This window comes from Saccopteryx leptura, chromosome 2, assembly GCF_036850995.1.
Source record: "Saccopteryx leptura isolate mSacLep1 chromosome 2, mSacLep1_pri_phased_curated, whole genome shotgun sequence".
NCBI classification, from domain to species: domain Eukaryota; kingdom Metazoa; phylum Chordata; class Mammalia; order Chiroptera; family Emballonuridae; genus Saccopteryx; species Saccopteryx leptura.
In genome coordinates this window covers 20,801,551-20,827,778 of record NC_089504.1, presented here as the reverse complement: position 1 = coordinate 20,827,778, position 26,228 = coordinate 20,801,551, and the positions used below count along the sequence as shown (strand labels likewise).

Below are 26,228 nucleotides of genomic sequence, written 5' to 3'. Positions count from 1 at the left end.
TGGCTGCTGGGAGAATGGATTGGTGGAGGTGGCGGTGAGGACTCACAAGTGAGACTCATTTGGTCCAGCCCTTCAGAAATTTACATACTCTCTGATTCCTCTCTTTACTTCCTGTCCCTGTCTTACTACTTGGCAAAAAAAAAAAAAAAAAAAAAAAGGAAGAAGACCTTTATTGAATCTGCTTCATCACAATAAGGATTAAGGCAGTTTGCAGAAATAATATGTGCAAACCATGGAACGAAGGAGTGCGGGAACCTGAGAGAAGGGAAGCCAAGGGGATGCAACAGTGTAGCCTGGAGCTTGGTCCTAGGCCTTAGGAAGGCCAGCCTGAGTCCCTGAATGCATTTTCTTCCTCTTTCCTCATAGGGAATGAGTCTCCGCTTTCTTTTTACTCTTAAGCACTCAGGAAACTGCAGATGTGATAACTTCTGTAAAATGGTTAGCACAGTGCTTTGCCATATGCATAGTCAACATTCAGTAAACAGTAACATTAAAAAAATCTCGAAGATAAATAAAATGATGAAATTCTCAACACAAACACTGCTAGAAGGTAGCTTAAGGGAAAACCCGGATGTGAATCAGATACTTTCTGTGATAGACATTTGTAGACAGATAGGTACAGGATAGGGAACCTCAGCTCAGCACTGCCCTCCTGTCTCTTTTCTAACATTGTAATTATGGAAATCGGCTTTGGAATCCAACAGGCCCACGTTTGACTGCTGGCACCACCAGTTCACTATCTGCTTACTCCACCCTGGGTGTCCTCTGACTGATCTAGAAGTGGGTGACAAGAACGTCCATCTCTTCTGCAGGGTGAATGCGTAAAGTTTCTAGCCAGCACCTGGCTTGTATTCAGGGCGTCGCAAATGAGCAGTGCTGCCAAGAGATCGCTAAGAGTGAGAGCTTTAGAGCCATCCCACATACGAATCCCAGCTCTACGCTTAATCCCCGTGTTATGTCCTGCAAATTCTGTAATCTCTCTAATCCAGCATTTCCTTAGTTCTGAAACGAGGTGATGACAGTTAAACTCACCTCTCGGGATCATCATGGAGATTAGCTGAGATTATATTTATGAAAGAATTAGTCTTTGACACTCACATGGAAGCATTAAATATTTGGTACCTATTAATTACCCAGAAAGGTGCAGAACAAGATGAAGCTTGTTTTGTATGTCAGTAACTAAGCCTTACAGACAAACCATGCTAGGACCTGGGAGGAATTATCCCAGATGACACAGAGTAGGGTACTGCAGGGAGAAAATCGAACTGAGTTTGGCTCCCAGCCTCCTCCTCACCCCACCTCCACCCCTGCCCCGTGCTCCCACCTTGACACTGTGGAAGTGAGGTTGCTAGAATAGTGTGACGGTCCCTTGCAGGCTAAGAATGCTGCTTCTGGGGCTTCTGTCACTTGTAAGCAGGGCATTGCCACAGAATCCTAAAAATGGTGAGTGCAGAATAAGAGGAGCCAGTAGTGACAAAGTGTACTGTGAAGGGACTAGTCACCACAAATAGCGATTGTAAGTTGAGGAAGAGGGGGAAAAGAACACAACAAACCTGGCAGCGGTCCATGCTGGGAGCATACCTTCCACATCCACACTAGCTGGGCAAATGAGAGAAAGACGGACTTGAAGAAGCCAGCGGCAGGATAGAAGAGCCCTGCTAGGGGGAAGGGAACTGGTCTAAGGGGACCTGTATGTGATCTGGGAAGTATTACCGTGCTAGTGGTCTACCTTGACAATGGGAAGATGCAGAGCGGTTCGTTCATGCCTACTGAAACAGTAGGTCTGGATTTGTTGATAGGTTACTTGATTTTTACATGAGAATAAAGAAGACGAACTTGAAAAATAAATAAATAAACCATGGGAACCATGAAATTGCACATGACAGGAAAGAGAATTTAGGAGACTCGGGGGAAGATCATACCTCTGAAAACGATCTACCGTAAAATCTAGAAGATTGTGGTTTGACAGCCACAGTTGAACATAAGAAAATATGACTTGTCTTAGTCTACTGGGACTGCCCTAACAATGGGTGGCTAAAACAACAGGAAACTTTGTTTTCTCACAGTTCTGACGGCTGGCAGTCCGAGATCAGGGTGCCAGTGTGGTTGGGTTCTGTTGCTATCACTTTTGGCCAAAATATCATCACCTTGGGAGGAAAGGCATCATCATCTGAACTTGTGGGGGACGTGGTTCAAGCCCTAACATCAACCCTGTGAAAAAGGAGCCTGCAGTTATATGGTAAAAAGGGATAAGAAGAAAAGGCAAAGAGAGGCATGAGATGAGGAAGGATTGTAGAGAAGCTAAAAATACAAGAACACAACTAGGACTTAAAAATTGTAGGTAGTCAAGAGCAGAGTCGATCTACTGAAGTGGGGTTAATGATGTAAAGGACAGATTTGAATACATGAGATAAGAGGAAAACTGATTAATATGGAGAATGGGGAACCAGTTCTAGATAATTAATGTTGTACTGGTGGAACAGAAGCAGTACTTCAAAGATATAATAGAAGAAAAATTTGCTCAACTGAAGAAAGACATGTGTATGCAGATTAAAGGGCTTGTCATATGTCAGGTAGAGTCAACATAAGGAGACCCATAACTAAATAGATCTCAATGACTTTTCAAAACTATAAAGGAAAATATTAATCGGCCATCTAGAAATTAAAAAGCAAGTTATATACGAATGAATCCACAATGGACATGCCTCTGTCTTTTCTGCAATGAAAGAGTTTGGAAGGAGAAAAGTTGCAATCTAAGAATTTTAAATCTAGACAAACTGAATTTATGTGTAAAGAAAAAAGCCAGGGCTCAGACACATACTGTATCTCCTATGTACCCATCTTTAAGAAATTATTTGAAGTTATGTTCCCCAGAACTGAGTGGTAGAGCATACTTCAGGGCTCAATTATGAAGAAATAATTCACAGTACAAGAGCACTTGTGGTGAATACTAAAGCCAAGTAAACTAGAAGTAAGTTTACAGTGTTGCAAATCTGGATTGTAAAATTGAATGCAAAAGACAAAAGAGTATTCAAAAATATTAATAATGAGTTTTAAAATCACAAGAAGGACAGAATGGTGAGGGGTACCATAAAGGTAGTAAGCCAGTCCTGCTCATAGTGTGGTCCCCCGAGCAGCAGCAGCAGTATCTCCTATTAACTGAAGAGAAGTGGAACTCCTGAGGTCCCACACCAGACCTCTGGGATCAGATCCTCTCGGGCGGGCCCGGCAGTCCCTGTTGTAAGTCTATAGATTATTCGTAAACATTGTAGGGTTGGAGAAGCACTGCATTCAACTCCCTTTCTCCATCGTAGTAGATGCAAAAATATCATTTCCTGCTTGATTATGGTATACTGTCTAAAACAATGGAGAGTGTTGGAAAATAATTGAATATTGGCGAGTAATGGAAAGGCAAAGAAAAGAGGTCATGCATCTAACACCTGAAAATTTCAAGGAACAAACCAGAAGGGTGAAGCTTAAGGGAAAAAAAAAGAATCAAAAAAACAAGTTAAACCAAGTCAGATACAGCAATAAAAGCAAATGGCATGATCTCCTTCATTGGAAGACAAAGATTCTCAGGTTAATTTGAACTAACCCAATTATCAATGGCTTATTGGAGACATACCTAGTTGATGATCTTTTCTCTTTCTGAGGAAACTCTTTGCTGCTTCCTTAACTAAATTGAACTGCCTATTAAAATTTTCGTAGCACTGTAAATGTCTCCTTTAAGAGCACCTGCCATGGTTGCAGCTTAGATGTGTATGAAGATTTGATTGTTGTGTCTCCTTTACCAGACCGGAAGCTCCTTTAAGGCAGGAACCGTGACTCTTTTTCATCAACATTTTGCGCCGGCATTTAGCGCAGTATTGTTTAGTGAATGAAAGAGCTGTACAGGGAAGTTCAGGGGAATCTCTTGAGGCACATGCAAACAGGTAGAATGGAGATCTGACAACGTTACTACCAAAAGTTAATATTAATTCCAGGTGAACTAATAAAACTGCATAATTACATATACTGCTCACCAAAATTAGAGAATATTTCAAAATGAATATGAAGCAATAAAAAAAAGAAGCATTTGATTTTTTTTTATTAAACAAGAACATCATAAAAGCAAACAACAAGTCAAAGAAAGTTGTTTGATTATGCAAATGAGATGCAAAACCAACTTTGATTTCATTGGTGAAAATGCACTATACGGAAGGCTGAAAGTACTGGAGTATCTACAGGTTCCCTCATCCCCTAATTTTTGTGAGCAGTGTATTAGAGCAGTGGTTCGTAAACTTTTCTAAGGGATCTATTAAAACCCAGGTTGCCAGGTCCCATGCCGAGACCTTTTCTTTCTCTCTGTCTCGGTCAAGTCCTGAGAATTTGCACGTGTCGCAGGTTCCCAGGTGATGGTGATGCTTCTGGCCCAGGGTCCACACTTGGAGCACCACTTCACTAGAAAACAGGGTGATGCTAATACAGGGTGCAGTTCCCAGTGAAGATCTGCATCTCCTGAGCCTCTTTGCATTAAACAACATTGGATCTAAATATACAAAATACATTTAGAAACACAATGAAGTGAAAGACTTTAGTACCGTTAGTCTTGGACAGAGAAAGTAGGCAAATAAGATTATATAGGTCATAATACAGTTGGCCTAACAACTTTGAAGCCTACAGATAGCAAGTAGATCATTTCCAGTGTTCGTCAGTTACCGAAATTATGTAACTGCAGAAAATTTTAAAGCTTCCCTATTAAGAGAATAAAAACCCTAAACAGACTAAGAAGCCAATTTGAGCAAAAATACTTGTGTAACTAACAAACACAACAAAATGTTAGTGTCCTACTCTACAGAGTTTTTTAGCGATTTAAGAAAAGGTTTCAGTATACCTCTAGAAACACTGGCAATAACACAGAAAAGTCATGACAGAAAAACGGCAATTAAACATCAGAAATAGTCAATTTCCTTCCAACTCAGAGAGGTGGAAAATCAAACCAGCAGTGCGGTATGGTTTCCCCTATCAGTCACGGTTTAAGAAGATAATAATACTGACTGCCTGATACGGTGTACGTAAACAGTCATTTTCACATCTTTCTGATTGAGACTAAAAAAAAAGAAAAAAAAAATTGGCCCAGCCTTTTGATACAGAGATTTGGTGCCGTGGTTACCAAAAGTCTTAAGAATACATACCCTTAGCTTTTCCTGTGGAAATAATGTACAGGGATTATGCACAATAATCTTTATTTTGCAGTGATGTGAAAAAAATAAGGAGCACATGTGCCAAAATCTCTCCAGGGATGTGGACCACAGCATTCTTTTATATATAAAGGAAAAAAAAAATTTTGAAACCATCTGAATCGTCCCCTGGTGTAGGAGACTGGCGCAGCAGATTCTAGAGTCCGCTGGGAACCGTGCGGCCATAATGCAGTAGAGATCGAAGCTTATTGATTGAGCACGATGTCCACACAGTATTGTCGATTGAATGCACTAGGTTACAAAGAGGATATAGATCAGAGCTGCTAATTCGAGGCCCTCAGGAGCCAGACGGATGATGTCAGCGTAATGGGAGTGAGAGGTGGGGTCTGGGGCAGGTTGCAAGGTGCACCTTCTAACCCAGGGGCAGCTGCGGCTCTTTGTTTGGGGATTACAGATGATTGAAATTTCTTATTTTTTAAAAAAAATTTTGTATTTATCAGTATTTTATAATTTTCCCCCAGTGAACAATATAACATCAGAAATTTTTAAGAAGAAAGAAGTTAGGCAGACCCAAAAGAGAGGTAAAAATAAAGTATGGTGGGACCTGAGAGGAAGGCGTGACCTCTTCTGCTGGGGGTGGGGGTGCTTGGGGGCAGGGGAAGGTCCTGGAGATGAGGGGACCCAAGTGTGGCCATTCCAGAGGGCAGGGCTTGCAAAGGGGCCGAGAGAGAGGTGGGCACTGGCGTTCAGCGTGGGTCACCACACATTTCCTGAGCACCAGGGCCTGGGGGTGGGGCGGTGAAAGAGGACGGTGTGTGCCAGGTACTGTTCTAAGCACTTGACTTATAAATTTAATCCTCACAGCAATCCTATAAGGTGGTCCTGTTATTCCCCCCATTTTACAGATAGGAAAACTGAGGCACAGAGAGGTTAAGAGATTTGCCCGAGGTCACGCAGCTCCAAATGGCAGAGCTGGGATTTGAACTCAGGTAGTCGTCAGGTAGTCGTCAGCTCAGGTGGGCACCCGATTCTAGTTTGTTGTCCCAGAATGAGGAGGAGTTTGGGGGGAGGGAGCACGCTGCTGCTTCTGATTGGGAGCCAGGCGCCTATTCCCCCACTTTTATTTCCTTCTTGAACAGAAACTGGCAATTACACCTGTGAATTCTGTGGAAAGCAGTACAAGTACTACACGCCCTACCAGGAGCATGTGGCCTTACACGCCCCCATCAGTGAGTACCTTTTGTTGCTGGGGGAGGGGTGGGTCAGGCCTAAGCCTAGGTTCTGGGGCATTGCGAGGGGAGGGTGAAAGTAAAGGTGAGCTTCATTTGGGCCAGTCTCTACATGTGCCCAGATGTGACCTGGGGCCACCTTGCTCCAGTAGCTGGAATAGCTGGGAAGGCCCCACCCTTAAGCCAGGAAAGCCTGAGTCTTCCCTCGGTAGACTCAGAGGTTGGGCACCACTTGTCCCAAGTTCTTCAGTGGCTCTGTCCCCACCTCCTCTAAGCGCCTCATGTTCCTGAATCCCCACTCCCAAATCCAGCACCTTAGGATGCAGCCCCAGTCTGAACCCCTGCAGAGCCTAACCCAGGCAAGGGATGGCCAACTAGACAGGACAGCTCCCTCTCTGTCCTTAGTGGTAGAAGGGGTAAGAAACTAAGAGTGGCTAAGCCAGGACTCAGAGCCCTGGGTGTGCAGCCCAATGGGTCACAGGCTTGCATGTGACTTTGGGCAGACCATGTCCTGTCTTTGGCCTCCGATCTCTCACTCCTCTCCTGACCCAGAAGGAAAAAGTTCTAAGGGCCCTACCCACAGGGATATAGCACCCCTCCATTACTCCGTTGCCGCTGATTTCCCAGCTTCACTTGGGTGTTGGAGTGGACTCCGTCCTTCAATCCCAAGTATATGAGCTAGGAGGCCCTCAGTCCTGACAGGGGCGGGGCCTACCCACCTTCATGGTGGGGTTGTTTAGGATGCTGCTCTTGTTTCTCAGGGTGGAGCCGTGTAGATCCCGCTCCATAACTCTGGATGGGGAGACTTAGGTCCAGAGACAGGGAGGGTTTGTGCAAGGTAATCGGGGATTTAAGCTCCCTACAGTCTAGGAGGCCCATGACCCGTTTGAGCACCTGAAAACAGCGGCACAAGCAGGTGGCCCCCCAAGGACATTCAGGGGGGCAAGATGGTATCCAGAGCTTAGAGGGCGGTGCAGACAGCTTCCCCAAGAAGTCCTCCCTGCCGAGCGGAGCAGCAGAAGCTGAGGGTCTCCCGCGGGTGAGAGCCCCGTCCCGAGTTCCATAGCTGGCCTGATTCTTGTCCTGATCAGCCTCTAACTGGTAGGTGACCTCGGACCTCTCACTTCCCTTCTCGGGGCTCAGGGTTCCCATCTCCAGGAGCTCCTGAGGTCTTTGCAGCCCAGGGGACTGGATTCTAGGCATCTTCAAACCCTCAGGCAGGTATCCCTGGTGGCCCAACTGGAAGAAACCATCCTGCCGCTGAGGCTAGGGATGCATGGTTCATCCACTTCCCACCACATAGTCAGGTCCTGTGTTGGGGGAAGAGGACAGTTTCTGCTTGGTGGGCACAACCCATCCATTTGACCCAGTAATGGTGCTGGTGCTGAGCCATCAGTGCAGCGGCTGGGCTTGAGCCCCACGGGCAGGGACTAGCAGCTGTGTGTGGGCATCCGTCCTGCTGCCTGGTGTCTGGAGAGGATGCTACACAGAATGCCCTTACGTGCTAGTTGCAAGGCCAGCCTGCAACCACAGTCTCAGCCTTTGGAGAGGGCCTTCAGGGCCACTTCTGCTCTTCTCCCAAGTTTCTGCAACAAGTTGCGTACAGTTATGGAGTAGTTACTAAGAGGGGGAGCTTGGTTTTGAACCTTGGAAGGCGAGCTCCAAGCCCATGCTCCTAATCAAGAAGCTGTTCTGTATCACATACTGGATGGTAGAGCATGAAGGGGTACATTGCTTGCACCTCGAGTTCTTCCTCAGCGTCTAGGTGCTTCCATCCTGAAGAGCTGTCTACTGCTTCTCACTGTTCATTTTCTTCTTCTCTCTGTTACAGACTCTTTCTTTGTCTTTCTGCATCTGTTTGTTGAATAAAATCTATCTTCTTCATTACTAATGTCTGAGGATTCTAGGATCAGCTGTGTTTAAAATACAGCATGAGTGGTTTAGGCTAGACCTCATAGAAGACTGATTCTCCCAGGCTGACCAGTAGCCCCTCCAGTGGCCTTTGGCTTGCCTTTGGATCTAGAGATTTGCATGTCCGTGGATTCTGTGTGGAGTTAGGGGCTGGACCCGACAGCATCCAGTGGTGCCCAGGGCCAGGCCTCAAGAGACCCTGGGTCTGGTGAGAATACTCAGGTGAGGGTACCTACACTGACTGGGAAAGTTCTTACGAATGGAGTCATGTAATGTGTACTCTTGCATCTATCTGCTGCTTCACTGAGCAAAATAGTGTCAAGATTCATTCATTTGAGCAGTATTTCATTGTATGAAAAATTACCAGTTTGTTTAGCCATTTTCTTATTGAGTTGTTCCTAGTTTTACGCTGTTATGAATAAAGCTGCTATGAAAATGCTTGTATGAGACTTTTTGTGGAGAAGAATTGCTAGGTAGGTTAGGGGAGAATATGTTTAACTTAAGAACTGACAAACCATTTTCCAAAATGACTGCAGCATTTTACCCTCCACCAGTCACAGATTCCATGTTCTTGCCAACATTTGGTGGCAATGGATTATTTAATTGTAGTTATTCTGGAGAGTGTGTAGTGGCACTTCATGTTAATTTGTATTTTCCTGATGACTAATGATTTTGAGCACCTTCCTTTGTTTATTGGCCATTTGTATATTTTACTTTGGAAACTATTTAAGTCTTTTGCCCATTTTCAGGTTGTGTTATTTGTCTTTTTATTGAGTTGTGGGAGCTCTTTATATATTCTAGATCCAGGTCCTTCATCAAATACATACACTGTAAATATTTTCTCCTAGTCTTCGGCATGATTGTTAGTTTTCATACAGTATCTCTTTTGATGATCATCTGTTTTTTATTTTGATGGCGTCTAATTTATTATTATTTTTCTAAGATTGGTACTTTCTCTATCTTACCCAGGGTATTCTTGCCTACTTCCAAGATGGTGAAGATATTTTCCTTCATTATCTTTAAGAAACTTTATAATTTTAGCTTTTGCATTTAGGTCTGTGATCCACTTCCAAGTTATGAGCTATTGAGAGGTATGAGTTGAGATTCATTTTATTCCATACGGATATCTGGTTGTCCCAACACCATTTTTTGAAAAAATTGTCTTTTCTCCATTACACTGCATTGATACCTTTCTTGAAAATCAATTGAATATATAAATGAGTCTATTTCTGTTCCATTGATTTATTTGTCTATAGTCTTATTTACAAGAGTTTCATAGAAAGTCTTAAATCAGGTACCTGTACTCTCAGTTTTTTCAGTGTTGTCCTTTCTAAAGAATATTTGTCTATTTTAGGAACTTTCTTTTTCCTTATAGATGTTAGTCTTCCTGTCATTTTCTACAAAATATCTAACTGGGTTTTTGTTTAGGACCACACTGAGCCAGTAGACCAATTTCGAGAGAATAGACATATTGAGTCTTCCAATCCATGAACATGGTATATCTCTCTAAGTATTATATTTATGTCTATTATTTGTTTCAGTGATAGTTTGTACTTTTCAATGTGGAGATCTTACACATATTATATTACTTCTAAGCATTTTATGTTTTTTGACATTACTTTGACCTTTTAAATTTTTTAGTCATTGTTAGTGCATGTTAAACACAATTGGTTTTTTAATATTGAATTTGTTATCTGCAACTTTGCTAAATTTACTTATTAGTTCTAATAGTCTTTTTATAGATTCTTAGGATTTTCCTTGTACATACTGATGTCATCTACTAATAAAGATAGTTTTATTTCTTTCCAATCTGTAGTATTATTTTTTTTTCTTCCTTACTATACTCATTAGGACCCTCCAGTATAGTGTTGAATAAATGAAATGAGTGGATATCTTTGCCTTGTTCCCAGTCATAGGGTTCAGTTGTTCATCATTAAATATAATCATTGTCATCATTAAGTATTGTATTAGCTGAAGTGGGTTTTCATAGATGCCGCTTATCAGTTGAATTTACCTCTATTCATAGTTTACTGAAAGCTTTTTTTATAAATTGGTATTACATGTTTTTCCTACATTCATTGAGATGCTTCTATGATTTTTTTTTGCTTCTATGATTCTTATCTTTTATTCTGATAAAGTAAATTGCATGTACTTTTTTCTTTAATAAGTCATTATGCCTAGACTTTATTAAAATATGTTAAGACTATTAGAAAGTCAAACTGTGAAATGAATTGAAGAAAGTTACAATATTGGGGTATTTCCTTTTTGCCGGAAGAATGACTTCTTTCTTTGAAGTTTCTTTTACTTGAGTAGATATCTAAATTACTTTAAGACCTAGGGTAGTTTATAGAGTTAATTCGCTTTCAAGAGCATATTTTCTGATCGCTTCTTCTGAAATTCCCCACAATTTTACCTGGATTTTACTATCACTCCCAAAACTGATCCCTCCAGAACAGAGAACTACAGTCCTAGGATTAGCATAGTGCTCCATATTCAAACAATGGTTTGTTAATGATGGTCATAAACAAGAAAATAAGTATTTCAGGTGAAGTTTTTTAAACACCTTTATTGAGGTATATTGTTATATAATAAAGTGCCTTTATTTAAAGTGTACAGTTTGATGAATTTTGACCTACATTTGCATCCGTGAAACCATCATTGCAATCAAGAGTATGAACATATCTGTCACTCTCAAAAGTTTCCTTCTGCCCTTTTCTAATTCTTTGTTCACAACTTCCTCATCCAAGGCAAGAACTGATCTGCTTCCTATCACTATAGATTAATTTGCATTTTCTAGAAAATTACATATATGGAATATTCCAGCATGTAGTCTTCCATTGTATGTTTGGGTGTCTGGTTTCATTCACTTGCGGTAATTGTTTTAAGATTCATCCCTATTTGCATGTATCAGTACTTCATTCCTTTTGACCAATGGTTAGTAGTATTCCATTTATAATATTCTAGATACAGTAAGTCCTCACTCTAAATCATCAGTAGGTTTGGTACCTTTCACTGAAACAATGTATAACAAAATGAATTTTACCATAAGCTAATTGATACAACACAAGTTAAGTTCCTACATCATCTCATTACTGTTATGATGAAGTGAAATTACATTATGCTAGGATCCTGTATAGATATCGCAGTCTCCTTTATTCACTTATAGATGGGCGTTTGGGTTGTTCCAGTTTGGAGCGAATACAAATAAAGCTGCTGTGAACATTTCTGTACACATCTTTGTGTGGACAAATGCTTTCATCTCTCTTGGCTAAATACCTGGGAATAGAATGGCTGGATCATATGGTAGGTGTATGTTTAACATTTAAAAAACAGCCAAATTGTTTTCCAAAGCAATTATACCATTTTACATTCCAACCAGCAGTGTACTTTCTTTTCATGTAATGTTCTTACCTACTTTGGGTATCCGAGTAATGCTGGCCTTATAGAATGAGTTGAAAGGAGTATTTTCTGAATGGAATATCAGGTTAAATTGATTGATAATATTGTTCAAATCTCTATACCTTTTCAGGCTTTAAAAGAATGCTTGTTCTATCAAATACTGAGAGAGAAGAGTTAAAATCTACAACTTTAATTGTAGAGTATGCTGTTTCTTCCTTTAATTCTGTCAGGCTTTGATTCTTGTATTTTGAAACTTGTTTTTAGGTGCACACACTTGGGATTATTATGTCTTGATGAATTGACCTTTTAAAAATTGTTCAATGCCTTTCTTTATATCTGGTAATACTCATTGTCTGATATTATTATTGCTACTACACCTTTCTTAGGGTTAGTGTTTGCATGGTATATCTCTCTTCATCCTTTTCTTTATACTTGAAGTGCATGCATATAGTTGGTTCTCACTCCTTTATTCCGTCTGACAATCCTTGCCTTTTTGATGAAGTGTTTGATCCATTTACATTTAATATATTTTTATGTGGTTACATTTAAGTTTACTATCTTGTTATATTTCTATTTGTTTCATTTCTTATTCATTTTTTGTCTTGCCTTCTTGAATATTAATCAAGAATTTTACATTTTTCCTCTTTTAGCTTTCTACCTATATCTTTCTTTAGTGGTTACTCTCTGGTTTATAATATATATCTTTAGTGTATTATAATCCATCATGAATTTGTATTATAACATATCACACATGATATGAAAATCTTATAACAATATACTTCCATTTACTACCCACCTGTCCTTTGTGCTATTCTTACATCATACATGTAGTAAGTCTTATATCATACTTATAAGTCTAAATAAGTTAGAAACCCAACAGTTAGTTTTAATTATCTATTATTTGTTAAAGTAATTAAAGTGGTAAAATATTTTTTATATTTACCTACATATATAACATTTTCTATATATACTTTTCTTTGTATAAATCTAAATTTCTTCTGTTAACCTTTTTCTTTATTCCCTGAAGAACTTCCTTGAACATTTCTTACATTGTAGGTTTGTTGGTGAAAGACTTCCTTAATTGAAGATGTTTTTATTTCATCTTTGAAAAGATATCCCCTCTGGATATGAAATTCTGGGTTGAGATTTTTTTTTCTCAGCACTTTAAAAATGTCATTCTTTTATCTTCTGGCTTATGTTGTGTTGGATGAGAAGTCAAAGATCATTCTGGTTGTTACTCTTTAATGTATTTTTCTCTCTGAATTATTTTAAATACAGTATTTCTGTATATTACTGGTTTTAGTAATTTGATTATGGGTATATAATTTTTTTGGCTTTATCTTGTTTGAGGTTCCTTGAACTTCTTGAATCAGTGGGTTTATATTTTTCATCAAGGAAAATTTTCAGTCTGTCTTTCTATAAATACTTTCTTCTCTAATTTCTCTTTTATCTCCTGTTGAGACTATTTACAGGTATTTAGATACTTTGATGATGTTTACAGATCAGCTGAAGCTCTCTATAGTGTTTCCACCTTGGTTTCCTTCTGTGTTTCAGTTTGGATTGTTTCAAGTGCCCTGTCCTCAAGTTCACTGATGTTTTTCTTCTACAGTCTTAATTTTTTCATTAGAAGTATTCATCAAGTAAATTTTTTATTTCAGCTCTCATATTTTTTGTCTATGTAATTTCCACCTGGTTCCTTTTTATATCATTTTTTTCTTCATTATGTTCATGTTATCCTTTAAATCTTTGAGCATATGTATAATACCTGTCTTAAGCAAGTTCTATTATCTCTGTCATTTCTGTATGTTTCTATTGACTGTTTTTTATTTCCTCGTGAGTATTGCTCACATTTTCCTGCTTCACCTGTTAAATAACTTTTGCTGCACACTATAGATGTAGTGTTACTTTAGTGTCTGGATTTTTTGTTATCTTCTTTTGGAAAATGTTGAATTTTGTTCTGTCAGGCAGTTAGTACAGATTAGCTTGATACTTCAGCTGCTTGGTTTTAAGCTGGGTTGGGGCAGATCTGGAGTACAGTAGCCCCTCCTTATCTGTAATTTCACTTTCCATGGTTTTAGTCATCCACGGTCAACTGTGGTGTGAAATATTAAATGGAAGATTCCAGAAATAAGCTATTCATGCATTGTAAGTTGCATGCTGTTCTGAGTAGCATGATGAAATCTTGCACCATCCTGCTTCATCCCTCCCAGAACGTGAATCATCTCTTTGTCTAACTTATTCACGTATATAACTACCCACTCCTTAGTTGCTGTCTCGGTTATCAGATCAGTTGTCACAATATCACAGTGCTTATGCCCCAAATAAGCCTTATTTTAATAATAGCCCCAGAACCATTCACATAACTTTTATTACATTATATTGTTATAATTGTTCTATGTTACAATCAGTTCTTGTTGTTAACCTCTTATTGTGCCTCATTTAAAAAAAATTAAAATTTACCACAAATATGGATGCATGGCAAAAATAATGTAGTATATCTAGGATTCAGTATTATCTGTGGTTTCAGGAATCCACTGGAGGTCTTGTAATGAATCCCCATGGTTAATGGGGTTCTACTGTAGTCTTAATGCTAGGGTCAGAATAATTCTTTTAAGGCATGGTTCTTCCGGGTCTCAGCTGAATGCCCAAGGTACTCAGCAGTATCTCCTCTCTGGCAGGTAGGAACTTCAGCATCCTCTAATGCTGTCCAGTCTGTGAATCCTGACTCGGCTCACAGCCCCCCAGTGGCTATTGGATACCAGGCTCTATAGAGGCTTTGTCGATATACATTAGTTTGGCATCAACCGGAGACTTCAGGGGGTCCCTTTGCACATTTATGGAGTTCTCTCTCTTTTTTGCCTCATTCTCTCCTCTTTGTTATTCTGCCCTGCAAACTCTAGCCATCGCAGAAGCCCTGAACTCTGGTCACTGTCTGCTCAGTTCAGGGCGATCACAGTGCTTCCTTTGGGCTTCACTGCTGTGCCACAGTCTAGAAAGTCTCTGCAAACAAAGAGCAGGACCGGTCATGGGACTCGGGGGAGGTTTTCTTTCATGATTGACCATCATGCACCTTCTTCTGCTCAGGGTCTGAAAACTGCTGTTTCGTGTGTTTTGTCCATCTTTACAGTGGAATTTGAGGAGGGCTAGTCCTATACCAGTTGCTCCACTATGGCCAGCAGTGTGAGGTCTCCAGGTTTTCTTCTGAAGAAACCATCCACAAGGAGCGTTTCCTAAATGAGACCCTCTCGCATCCCATCTCCCATTCATTTCCACCCCCAGCCTTTGAGCATACTATTCCCATTTGCTGCAAATTCATTTCCACTCCGTCTACCTAGTTTCAGGGAGACCATCGCCCCCAATCTCTTCTTCTCAGTCGCATGGCTACTTTTCTCAAACCCTTATATTCTCTGATTTTTTTTTCCCTCCAGTTAAATTTTCGACTTTACAGGAAGGAAGGACCACTGTGTTCTCTTTATTTTTAAATAGCTCTTCTGTTCCTTACAAGCTCAATTAGCCAGCCTGGCTAAAACTCTCCCTTTCTCAGTGAAAGTCAAGGTAGGAATTCCAGCCTGGTAACATTCCGTCTGAGAAGGTCAACAGATGGTGCAAACTATTGAGAGAAATGCGTTAGGAGTCTGGGAAACTCATCCTGGCTCAATCTCAGACTGCCCTGGAGTGGTGCCTGTACCTCTCTGAGCCTCTGTATCCCCATCTGCCTTATACCCTTGGGACTGATGGGAGGCTAACGTGTGACGTAGGCTTCCCCCAAGGAGAAGCTGGGGAAGGTTGTAGACTCCTGGACTTTCTCAGGCTCCAAGGTAAGGAGCGAGAGTCTGTTTTCCGGAGACCGAGAAGAGGGTACAGCCCGTGAGCATGGGGGGTCTGTGGCTCGAGAGGCTACTTACTCGGCCAGCTCTGAGGGCTCTTGGGGACTGAGAGCGTGACCCTCTCAGGTACCGCCCCTGGGTGGGAGCCACCGGACGATCCAGACACGGGCTCTGAGTGTTCACATCCAGAGGTCTCCCCGTCTCCACGCTTCGTGGCTGCGAAGACCCAGACGAACCAGTCGGGGAAAAAAGCTTCGGCCTCCGTGGTCCGATGCTCCACCCTCTTACACCGCACCCCTCCAGCCACGCAAACCCAGACGTTCCGCACTCCAAATTCAGGATCTCCGGCAAGCAAGGCAACCGCAGGTACCGATGGCCTATGTCACCCCACACTTCCTCACTCCGTGCCCTTCACCCACCCGCCACAGCTGTGCCCGGGGTCGTTGTTCCCTTGCAAGAGCAAGAGTGGGGATCTCAGAGTTCTTTGGGATGAATCTGGGTCCTAGCTGTGCCTCTGGCTGGCCCTGTGACCATGGCGAGCCACCTCACTAACCTCTCTTGAGTCTAAATTATTTTATCCTAAATGAGAGGTTGTGCAAGATGGTTTACAAGCTTTATTTTTTGGAAAGAGAATATTCTTTCTCAAGACATGGCCTAAGGTGTATTTTTTTAAAAATGTTTTTAATTAATTGCTAACATTTGAACATTAGGAGATTTTTATGTAAAGTCTGACCTCTAGCTGACATTGACAAGTCACATCCGGCAGTTCTGGGCCCACGTTCCTGCAGGGCAACAACTGGCTTGGGTCTGAGCCACTGCTGCCCGTCTCATAGAGCATGTGCTCCCCAGCTCTCCACAGCCCCCACCACTCCCTCCTGCCTGCCTAACCCAATAGCCCTGTGGCAGGGATCATTTCTCATTGTGATCACACTATTGTCTGTCTGACATCCAGCCCGGTCCATCCATTTCTGTCACCTGCCTGGACTCCCCTTGGCATGACTCTGCATCCCCCATCTTTCAGAAAACCCAACAAGAACACTCACTTCTACAAAGCGCTGTTCCTGAAGCAGAGTGGTTGACCCGGAGCTCTGTTCTCTTGGCCTCCCTCTGCCTAGTGCTGCCTGTGAAACTGCTCCACGAGCCACAGCCCAGCAGAAACCAGTGGGTGCCAGCTCTAGTATCTGAGTCCATGTGCAGAGAGGCTCCGACCCCGGAAGGGTGAACAGGCAGTAATAGGTTCACAGCAGCATTTCTCCCAGGAAAACTGATGAGAAGCACTGTGTGCTGAGGACTAGTTATCAGGAATCCCGACTCATACCCAGATGGAATGAGCCTTGGGCCGCCTGCCTGAATGTGCCAGACGAAGGGTAGCGTGATGATGTGGTCCTTCTGGGACCATGGGTCCTTCAGCTGCTTTCAAGAGGCCCAAAGCATCCATTAAATATACGAGTGGTCAGACTGAGTTTAGTGAACCAGTAGATTGGACTGGTGATCCAGCTAAGCAGCTACTGTGTTTGCTATTCCTCTTGGTTCAGGGGGCTACTGTTGGGCAAGGATATGGCTCCTTAAAATGTTAGAAGATACACTTATTATGTTTAGATGTCCCAAAAGGAGAGTAAGTACTTAATCTTGAAGGTAATGGGTTTTCAGGTATTGTGTTGAGAAAAGACAATAGCCATTGTATTTTTCTAAAAGCAGACTGGTCATTGTGGGCTTATTGGTGATAGATGTTGGCCCAGCTGAATAATGGGATCATGGCTTTCAAATGTTGCTTTTTAGTCTTGCCCCTGTGGCTGGGAGTGCTGACGTTTGTAGTTTCTGCAGGGAACTGCCTGGAAGGGGCTGTGTGGTCTGTGCAGCTCTCAGACCTGTGTGTCCCCAAGTAAACATCCAGTGAGCTATGGGACTTGCTTCTAGCTACCGTTATGTGATCTGGAAGACTTGAGGCTGGAAGAGGGGGGGTCACACCTGGGATTAATAGGTGGGCAGAGCAGAGGACACCAGGTTGCAGCCAGGAACCTGCATGGTAGAACGGAAGTTGTCACCACCTTCGTCACGCCAGAATCGGCAGCTCTTGCTGTGGGGGTGTGCGGGCCTGTGCGTGGGACCTCACCTGTGTTACAGCCCGCTGGTTTGCTGCCAGAGGTGCCTGGTAGGAAGAGCGAATCAAGATTTCCATTAGGGACGGAATAATTGGAAACATAACCCCGGTTATCCTAAGTTCCACCAGTGAGTTGGTTAGACTGCACGGAAACCCTCCGCAGAGGGGTCGGCACCCCCTGCGTGCCCAGGGAGGAGATGGAGAAAGGGAAGCACTTGTAATAAAAAGAAGCGTTGGGCCTCAAGAACAATGTCTCCTCATTCTCCCGTCTTAGAGGGAGCACGTTCAGCTCCAGCAACCTGACAGCTGCGCTTTCCTCTGTTTATTTTCACCCGTAAAGTGGAAAGGACAGTGTGGACCTCATAGAGCTATGAGGATTAAGAGATACCATGGGTGTAAGGTGTCTGGATCAGTGCCTGGCGTGTAGTAGGTGCTCAGTAAACGAGCACACACACCTAGGCAAGGAATTGAGGGGCTTTATTTGACAACTGAAAGACAACCTCTTGAAGGGGGCAGATACGTAGCTCTCTGCCCAGGCATTCTGTAGGGGTTTTGAAGAGAGGGTCATCCTTGTGATTTTGGGGACAGCCTCTGCAGAAAGGAGGCTGCATCAGGCGACGTTGTTGGGGTCAGGGGACAGAGCATTGAGCAGAAACTGTAGGAATCGCCTCGGGCTTCCATTTTCATCCCCCAGTGATCGTCCAGAACCCCGGCCCCCGCGGTCTGGGCACTTGCCCTTCTGGCCTGAGGTGGGCGGGGTGACAGTGGCATTTCCCAAAATGGGTTCCTGGGTTCCAGAAATCACCTTTTTTTTTTTTTTTTTTCTTGAGGGATATTAAGGAACCTGTTAGTTAAAAAATAGGCTTCGGTGGCCAGATTCGTTTGGGAAGATAGGGTTAAATAAAGCAAAACGGGTCTCTTTTATGTTGAACTTCTCAGAGCCTTTGATATTCTTGTGCAAGTTGTTTTTCTTAAGAAAGGGGCTGCTTTGGCTGCTCAGCCCGTAGTGACTTGTCTCCAGAAGTCTCTACCTCTTGGGGCATCCAGCATCCCCATTGCGCCAAGAGCTTCTTGGAAAAGCCGAGCCACCTTCCAGCTTGGATACTCTGTCTCAGTACCTTCTGCAGGGGGGTTGGGGGGTGGACACCAGTTGGTGTTTTCCCACTGATTGGACGCTATCTCTACCCTCCGAGGTTTCCAGACAGTGCCTGGGAGAGGGTGAGCCACTCAGGAAATTGCCACCTGTAAGCAAAGATGCCCAAGAAATCGCTCAGGAGCTAGCCCCTCCCCTCGGGTGAACTCACCAGACCTCACCTGGTCTTTGGCCTCCTGGGATGCGGGGTTCTGCCTGGCATGCCTTCTCTCCGGGGTGCCTCCTGGCTAAGCTCAGACCATGTGGAGCTGGAATCAGCTGTCTGGCCCGCCTGCTCTGCCACAACCACCACCTGGAGACAGTCTGTCGTCCTCCCTGCTCCTCCGTGGGGCCTGAGACAACGGGATCTGGCATAGGGACCAGTGGGGCAGGTCCAAATTACTCAGTGTCACAAACGTGGCTCCCCGGGGGCCAGGAGACCCAGACTCATTTGCCATCTGCTCGCTTGGCAAGATTTCCCCTGTGTGCTCCTAGACAGGTCACCCACATATCCTCCCCCATGCCTGGACCTCCACCTGCTCTGGGCACGGTCAGGAAGGGTCTCCTGGGGGCGTGACAAGGTATCAGGCAACTCGGGTGAGCTTGAGGAACTGGGGGTTCTGGTTTGGGATCCTGGAGCTGCTCACTGTGCTGATCCCCCCGACATAAAGCCCTGGGCCCTCCCCAGCCCAGAGGCTGGCCTGTTTCCAGGTACCCCAGCCTCTAAACCACCTCTGCATGCCCCCATCTTTGGACCCAGTGCTGATCAGTCACCCGTTTTTCTCTCGCTCTCTCCTGTCCCCACCCAGCAGAAAGTGCTTTCAGTCGGAGAGTAGAAAGCAAAGCACAAAACCACTTTGAAGAGACGAATAGCAGTTCCCAAAACTCCAGCGGTGAGTGTGCCCCGTGACAGGTGTTCTGTGCCGCGGCTGCCATCTCCATCTGTTCCCACCCGCGGTGGCGGCAGCAGGCGCCGTGTGGCCTGCGGTCTCTGTGATGCAGGGTGGCGGGAGGAGGCTGGGAATTAGGAGGCCGGGACTGGGCGGAAGCACAGGGGCCTTTTCTTTCAGGGACCTCTCTCGGGGCTTCAGAGGCACCTCAGGAACTAGGACCCTTTCTTGTCTCCTCCCTGTGGAGAGAGGAACTCCCCCTTCCCCGTAGCCTGCAACATCTACTCTCGTGGCCCCAGACGGCTGGGCCTAAAAGTGCCATAGCCCTATGTTTTTAGGGTAAATATCATAGCCATTTCCTTTCCAGGAAAGGCGAAACACAGTAGGGAGAGCTGTGGCCTAATAGCCAGAGGCCCTGAGTTCTGACCCTGCGTTGGACCAGGCACAATCCTGTGGTTCCCTTCCAGTCCCCACCAGCCCAAGGTTTGCCTGAGGTTCCTGGTAGTGTTTTGGCGCCCCCTGGTGGCTGACTTCCCCAGCACCCTGACAGGACCCAGAGTGCCTTAGAAGAGGGCTGCCAGAGGCCTCTCTCCCCAGATAGTTCTGGGTCAGCCTGGCGGGGCCATGCGTGGTCACCAGAAGCCTCTGTTTGAGAAAGGCATAGCAGGGCGGTCTGCACAGTGTCAGCCAGGGCAGAAAGGGAAAAGAATTCTGACACTGACTGGTTTATACTAAAATAAGGCACCAGTTGAAGTTTCATTCGTGCTGTTAGGTTTCAGGTTGTGTCCGGCATATCCTGGGCACTGCTTGGGTGTAGACAGATGATGGACACAGCGTGAACATCAGTCAGGGGCTTTAGGAAACAGTTGGGGAGCACAGATTCGAATGTGGAGGCTTCTGCGTAGGAATCGGAGCTCCAGCTTCTGTCTCCAGCCGAGGTCCGAGCCTCCGCTCTCCCACCTGTGAGCTGGTGACCAGGGGCCAGCCTTTTAACATCTACTGCCCTGGGAGGTGGGAACAGCACACATGCCCCGTGCTGGCGAGCACTCAGCCAGTGTCCAGCGTAGATGGCGTACCCACTGCCGTGGTGGGATTTTTCACGTAAGCCAAGTGATTTGATCAGTGCCCTGAGCAAGGGAGTGAGGTGTGCTCTCGTCGCCCCAACAACGTTGACACGATCCCTTAAACTGTAGAGAGAGTACCGACTCTTACAGGCTGCTTCAGCCCTTTTGAAAAATGTCATCGAGCAGCATCTCCAAGAGGTGGGCCTAAAAGTGATGCAGTTTTGCCCAGGGCCTCACAGGAGCAGCAGAGTCAGGACCAGAACCGCGGTCTCCTGGGAGCCTTGGCTCTCAGCCCTCCGGGCTGCACCCCCTGCCTCCCCTCCCCCCAGAGCTGATACTCAGAATTGGGGACTGACGGTGTAGAGGGCAGTCACCGTTTATTGAGCGCTTACGATGTGCCCGGCGTGTGTTCAGAGCTCTGTGTGTCTTACCTGTCTTCCGTGATACCACAGCCCCAGGAGGAGGGTCGGGTCAGTGTTCTCTTTACTCTTTGGATGAGAATGCTGAGTCTCAGGAGAGGTGGGCTGTTGCCCCAGGTCCCTAGCTTGTAAGTGGTGGAGCCAGGATTGCGGCCTCGTCCATCTGGCCCTACGCTGCCAATTCCTGTGTCTGAGGCTCACCTGACGTCGCCAGGAAGCGTGGGCGAAGTGCCAGCAGGCAGAAGCCCTCAGAAGCACAGCCCTCGCTGTGGCTGCTCTGGTGTTTGGTGCCAAAGGCTTTCGTGCGCTGCCAGGACCTGGAAGCAGCTTCCTGTCCTGAAGTGGACAGTGCTCCTTAGATGCTGTGGGCTCCCTTTTTGGGAGTCGAGCGTGTTCTAGAGTGATGGTGCTGGCTGAGCTCTCCCTGCCCAGTGCCCCAGCCCCAGCCCAGAGGGTGAGCCTGGCTCAGATTCCCCCCTACCCAGGGCCACGTCTGGCTCACCACTTACTAAGAACGGAAATAATGAGTTATCTCAGAGCACCAGCACTGGAAGAGACCTAGCTAAACTGTTTCTCTTTTGCAGAAACTGCAAGTCCCCTGATTTCCAATACTTTCCCTCTCCTACAGAGTAAGTGTTGGTCCCTTTGGGGGGCTGGAGAGGGCAAGCCAGGACAGGGAACGAACTCAGTGGCCGCACGCTCTCAGGGCCTCCCCAGAGCACCTGACCTTGGGCCACCCTCCCAGGCAGACAGGGCCTCTAGTGGAGCAGGAGGAGGGCCCAGCCCCAGGCGGGTGGAGGACTTCTGACCCTGCCCGTTTCAGAGAGCCCAGAGGGCGGTAGCCTGCCTCTGCCCCCCCAGGCCTGGCAGGAACACGAACCTCCCATTCCTGCTCACGGCCCAGCCTCGGGACACTTCCTCCAAGCCCTGTGTCAGCCATCCTCCTCCTTGCTTCAGCCTTTCCTCCTGTCTCTGCACCTCTTCTCTCTCCTTGCTCGCTCGCCTCTGCTGGGCACTGACCAGGTATTGGGAACAGGTGGAAGATAAAGGCCCAGTGGCACCGTGCTCCCGTTCCTGTATGCTCTCCTCCCCCCTCCCCTGCTGCCCTCCTCCTCCCTCCTCCCCTGCCGCCCTCCTCCCCCCCTCCCCTGCCGCCCTCCTACCCCCTCCCCACCGCCCTCCTCCCCCCTCCCCGCCGCCCTCCCCTGCCGTCCTCCTCCCCCTTCCCCTGCCACCCTCCTCCCCCTGTCCCTGCCGCCCTCCTCCCCCCTCCCCTGCCACCCTCCTCCCCCCTCCCCTGCAACCCTCCTCCACCCCTCCCCTGCCGCCCTCCTCCCCCCGTCCCTGCCGCCCTCCTCCCCCCTCCCCTGCTGCCCTCCTCCTCCCTCCTCCCCTGCCGCCCTCCTCCCCCCCGTCCCTGCCGCCCTCCTCCCCCCTCCCCTGCCGCCCTCCTCCCCCGTCCCTGCCGCCCTCCTACCCCCCTCCCCCGCCGCCTCCTCCCCCCTCCCCTGCCGCCCTCCTCCCCCCTCCCCTGCCGCCCTCCTCCCCCCGTCCCTGCCGCCCTCCTCCCCCCTCCCCTGCCGCCCTCCTCCCCCCTCCCCGCCGCCCTCCTCCCCCCTCCCCTGCCGCCCTCCTCCCCCCCATCCCCGCCGCCCTCCTCCACCCTCCCCTGCCGCCCTCCTCCTCTCCCCACCTGCCCCCTCCTCTTCCACTTCTTGCCCTGCTGCTGCTTGCTTCTCCGTGGCTTTCTCCGCCTCTTACCCTGTTCTCCTGTTTCTTCTTTGCTCCCTTTCCTCTGTCCGGTGCCGTGTTTTTGGCTTGTTTGTACATTCATTCGTCCGTTCCCTCAGTGAACAGTGCTGTCTGTGCACTTCCACAGGCAGACAGTGGGCCGTGGAGCCGGTCCGACGTGGCTTCTGCCTGGGAGGGCCCCTGGGCCCCCCTCCAGCCCACCCCCAGGGCCCAGAACAGTGCCTGGCACACAGTAAGCACTCAATAAATAGCTGCCCGACTGCATTAGGTGGTCTGTGTATCTGCACGTCTTCCTCTCCTCCGATCCTTCCCCCGCCGGGCCTCCCCCGCACTAGTCAGTGACAGGGGCCGCTCAGGCTGGGCTCAGCCCCAGCGTGTGTTTGGGTGCCCAGGTTGAAACCTGCCCGCTGCCCAGCAGGAAGCGTCCATCCGGGGTGGTTCTTCCCCTGACGCGGCCTCTTCCTCTCTCCCCGCAGAACCCTACACGTGCGGCGCCTGTGGGATCCAGTTCCAGTTCTACAACAACCTGCTGGAGCACATGCAGTCCCACGCGGGTGAGAGAGCCGCCGCCCACGGGGGTGGGGATGGGGATGGGGTGGGGGTGCACTGCCCTGCCGCCCCCAGGGAACGCCCGTCTTTCCAGGGAATGGTCACAGGACATGGGGCCTCCACTCCGGGAGCCCTGGTCTGTCCGTTACAACACAGCAGGGTGGGTCTGTGCTCTGAGGGGACAGCAGGTTGGGGACATGGGGAGCACAGGGCTGAAGAGGGCTTCGGGAAGGCTGTGGCTCCCGTGCCTGCCCGGCCGGAAGGCCAGCTAGGAGCTGACCAGGAAAGAGGTGTGAAGGTGGCCGTTGAATATGGTTTGAGATGAGGGTGAGTGGAGGCAGGAGACGTGGGCGGGGTGCCCTCAGCCCAGGTGGCCGGGGCCTGCGCCCCGGGTCGGAGCAGAGGTGGCTGCCACCGGGAGGGCTGCGTGAAGCACATTTCTGTGCCCGCCCCGAGGGCTGGATTCCACGTGTTGGACTGTGGAGGTCTGGTCTGGGGCCGTGGGACCTCGGATTTGTGTTTCTGTAGCATCCTCAGGCTGTGTCCCTGCTGCCTGTCCAGGGACCATACTTTGAGAATCACGCTCTGGAGCTACAGGCCAGTAGTCTGCTGTCCACACCGCCCTTCCTCTCAGCCATTTTGCCGTCTTCCTGGCATTAACTCCCTTGCTCTAGACCTCCCAGCCCTCGAACCGGTACCTCCGGCTTTAGAGTTTATCACAGTGGCACTCCATGTTTAGTCTTAATTTCCGTTTTAGTCAGGGAGACTATTCGCTGTAACAAATGCTAGACTCTCAACTAGTTTAACATACACATGTCTCAGCCACATCACAGCCTAATGCCAGTGGCCTGTGCTGGTGGCCTTCCACATGGCAGGACCCAGCACCTCCATTTGTGAGGCTCCGTCCTGTCCCGGGTCTTCGGAACTCTCTGTCTATGACTGGTGAACAGGGAGAGAAGCACGCTTTCTTCTTTACCATTTTAGATGACAAGTGACACGTCCCACAGATGCTGAAACTCCAGGGGCGGGGAACACCGCCCAGGGAACAGCCCAGGGAACAGCCCAGGGAACACCGCCCAGGAAACACCACCCAGGGAACACCGCCCAGGGAACACCGCCCAGGGAACAGCCCAGGGAACAGCCCAGGGAACACCGCCCAGGGAACAGCCCAGGGAACAGCCCAGGGAACACCGCCCAGGGAACGGCCCAGGGAACAGCCCAGGGAACGGCCCAGGGAACACCGCCCAGGGAACAGCCCAGGGAACACCGCCCAGGGAACGGCCCAGGAAATGGCCCAGGGAACACCGCCCAGGGAACACCCCAGGGAACAGCTCAGGGAACAGCCCAGGGAACACCGCCCAGGGAACACCGCCCAGGGAACGGCCCAGGGAACGGCCCAGGGAACAGCCCAGGGAACACCGCCCAGGGAACGGCCCAGGGAACGGCCCAGGGAACACCGCCCAGGGAACAGCCCAGGGAACAGCCCAGGGAACAGCTCAGGGAACACCACCCAGGGAACACCGCCCAGGGAACAGCCCAGGGAACACCGCCCAGGGAACGGCCCAGGGAACGGCCCAGGGAACACCGCCCAGGGAACACCGCCCAGGGAACGGCCCAGGGAACACCGCCCAGGGAACGGCCCAGGGAACGGCCCAGGGAACACTGCCCAGGGAACACTGCCCAGGGAACAGCCCAGGGAACACCGCCCAGGGAACAGCCCAGGGAACACCGCCCAGGGAACACCGCCCAGGGAACACCGCCCAGGGAACACCAGGGAATACCGCCCAGGGAACAGCCCAGGGAACAGCCCAGGGAACACCGCCCAGGGAACAGCCCAGGGAAAGGCCCAGGGAACACCGCCCAGGGAACAGCCCAGGGAACACCAGGGAACACCGCCCAGGGAACAGCCCAGGGAACACCGCCCAGGGAACAGCCCAGGGAACACCGCCCAGGGAACACCGCCCAGGGAACAGCCCAGGGAACACCGCCCAGGGAACGGCCCAGGGAACGGCCCAGGGAACACTGCCCAGGGAACACTGCCCAGGGAACAGCCCAGGGAACACCGCCCAGGGAACAGCCCAGGGAACACCGCCCAGGGAACAGCCCAGGGAACACCGCCCAGGGAACAGCCCAGGGAACACCGCCCAGGGAACACCGCCCAGGGAACAGCCCAGGGAACACCGCCCAGGGAACGGCCCAGGGAACAGCCCAGGGAACACCGCCCAGGGAACAGCCCAGGGAACACCGCCCAGGGAACACCGCCCAGGGAACGGCCCAGGGAACGGCCCAGGGAACACTGCCCAGGGAACACTGCCCAGGGAACAGCCCAGGGAACACCGCCCAGGGAACAGCCCAGGGAACACCGCCCAGGGAACACCGCCCAGGGAACAGCCCAGGGAACACCGCCCAGGGAACGGCCCAGGGAACAGCCCAGGGAACACCGCCCAGGGAACAGCCCAGGGAACACCGCCCAGGGAACACCGCCCAGGGAACGGCCCAGGGAACACTGCCCAGGGAACACTGCCCAGGGAACAGCCCAGGGAACACCGCCCAGGGAACAGCCCAGGGAACACCGCCCAGGGAACAGCCCAGGGAACACCGCCCAGGGAACACCGCCCAGGGAACAGCCCAGGGAACACCGCCCAGGGAACGGCCCAGGGAACGGCCCAGGGAACACCGCCCAGGGAACGGCCCAGGGAACACCGCCCAGGGAACACCGCCCAGGGAACACCGCCCAGGGAACAGCCCAGGGAACACCGCCCAGGGAACACCGCC

The 26,228-nt window shown here is 48.4% G+C and overlaps 1 protein-coding gene across 10 annotated transcripts in view; it reads left to right on the top strand.

The window, feature by feature from the left end:
- Positions 1-26,228, top strand: part of ZNF618 (zinc finger protein 618) — a 185,696-nt gene that overhangs the window by 142,916 nt on the left and 16,552 nt on the right. The window contains exons 9-14 of one of the 10 annotated variants that reach the window (XM_066367353.1): positions 5,702-5,761; positions 6,320-6,409; positions 15,673-15,912; positions 19,592-19,672; positions 21,737-21,781; positions 23,381-23,458. In XM_066367353.1, coding sequence (XP_066223450.1) covers positions 5,702-5,761; positions 6,320-6,409; positions 15,673-15,912; positions 19,592-19,672; positions 21,737-21,781; positions 23,381-23,458 — 594 coding nt within the window. Of the gene's footprint in view, positions 1-5,701; positions 5,762-6,319; positions 6,410-15,672; positions 15,913-19,588; positions 19,673-21,736; positions 21,782-23,380; positions 23,459-26,228 lie in introns of all 10 variants that reach the window. The other 9 variants (XM_066367352.1, XM_066367355.1, XM_066367359.1 and 6 more) reach the window with 9 other exon arrangements.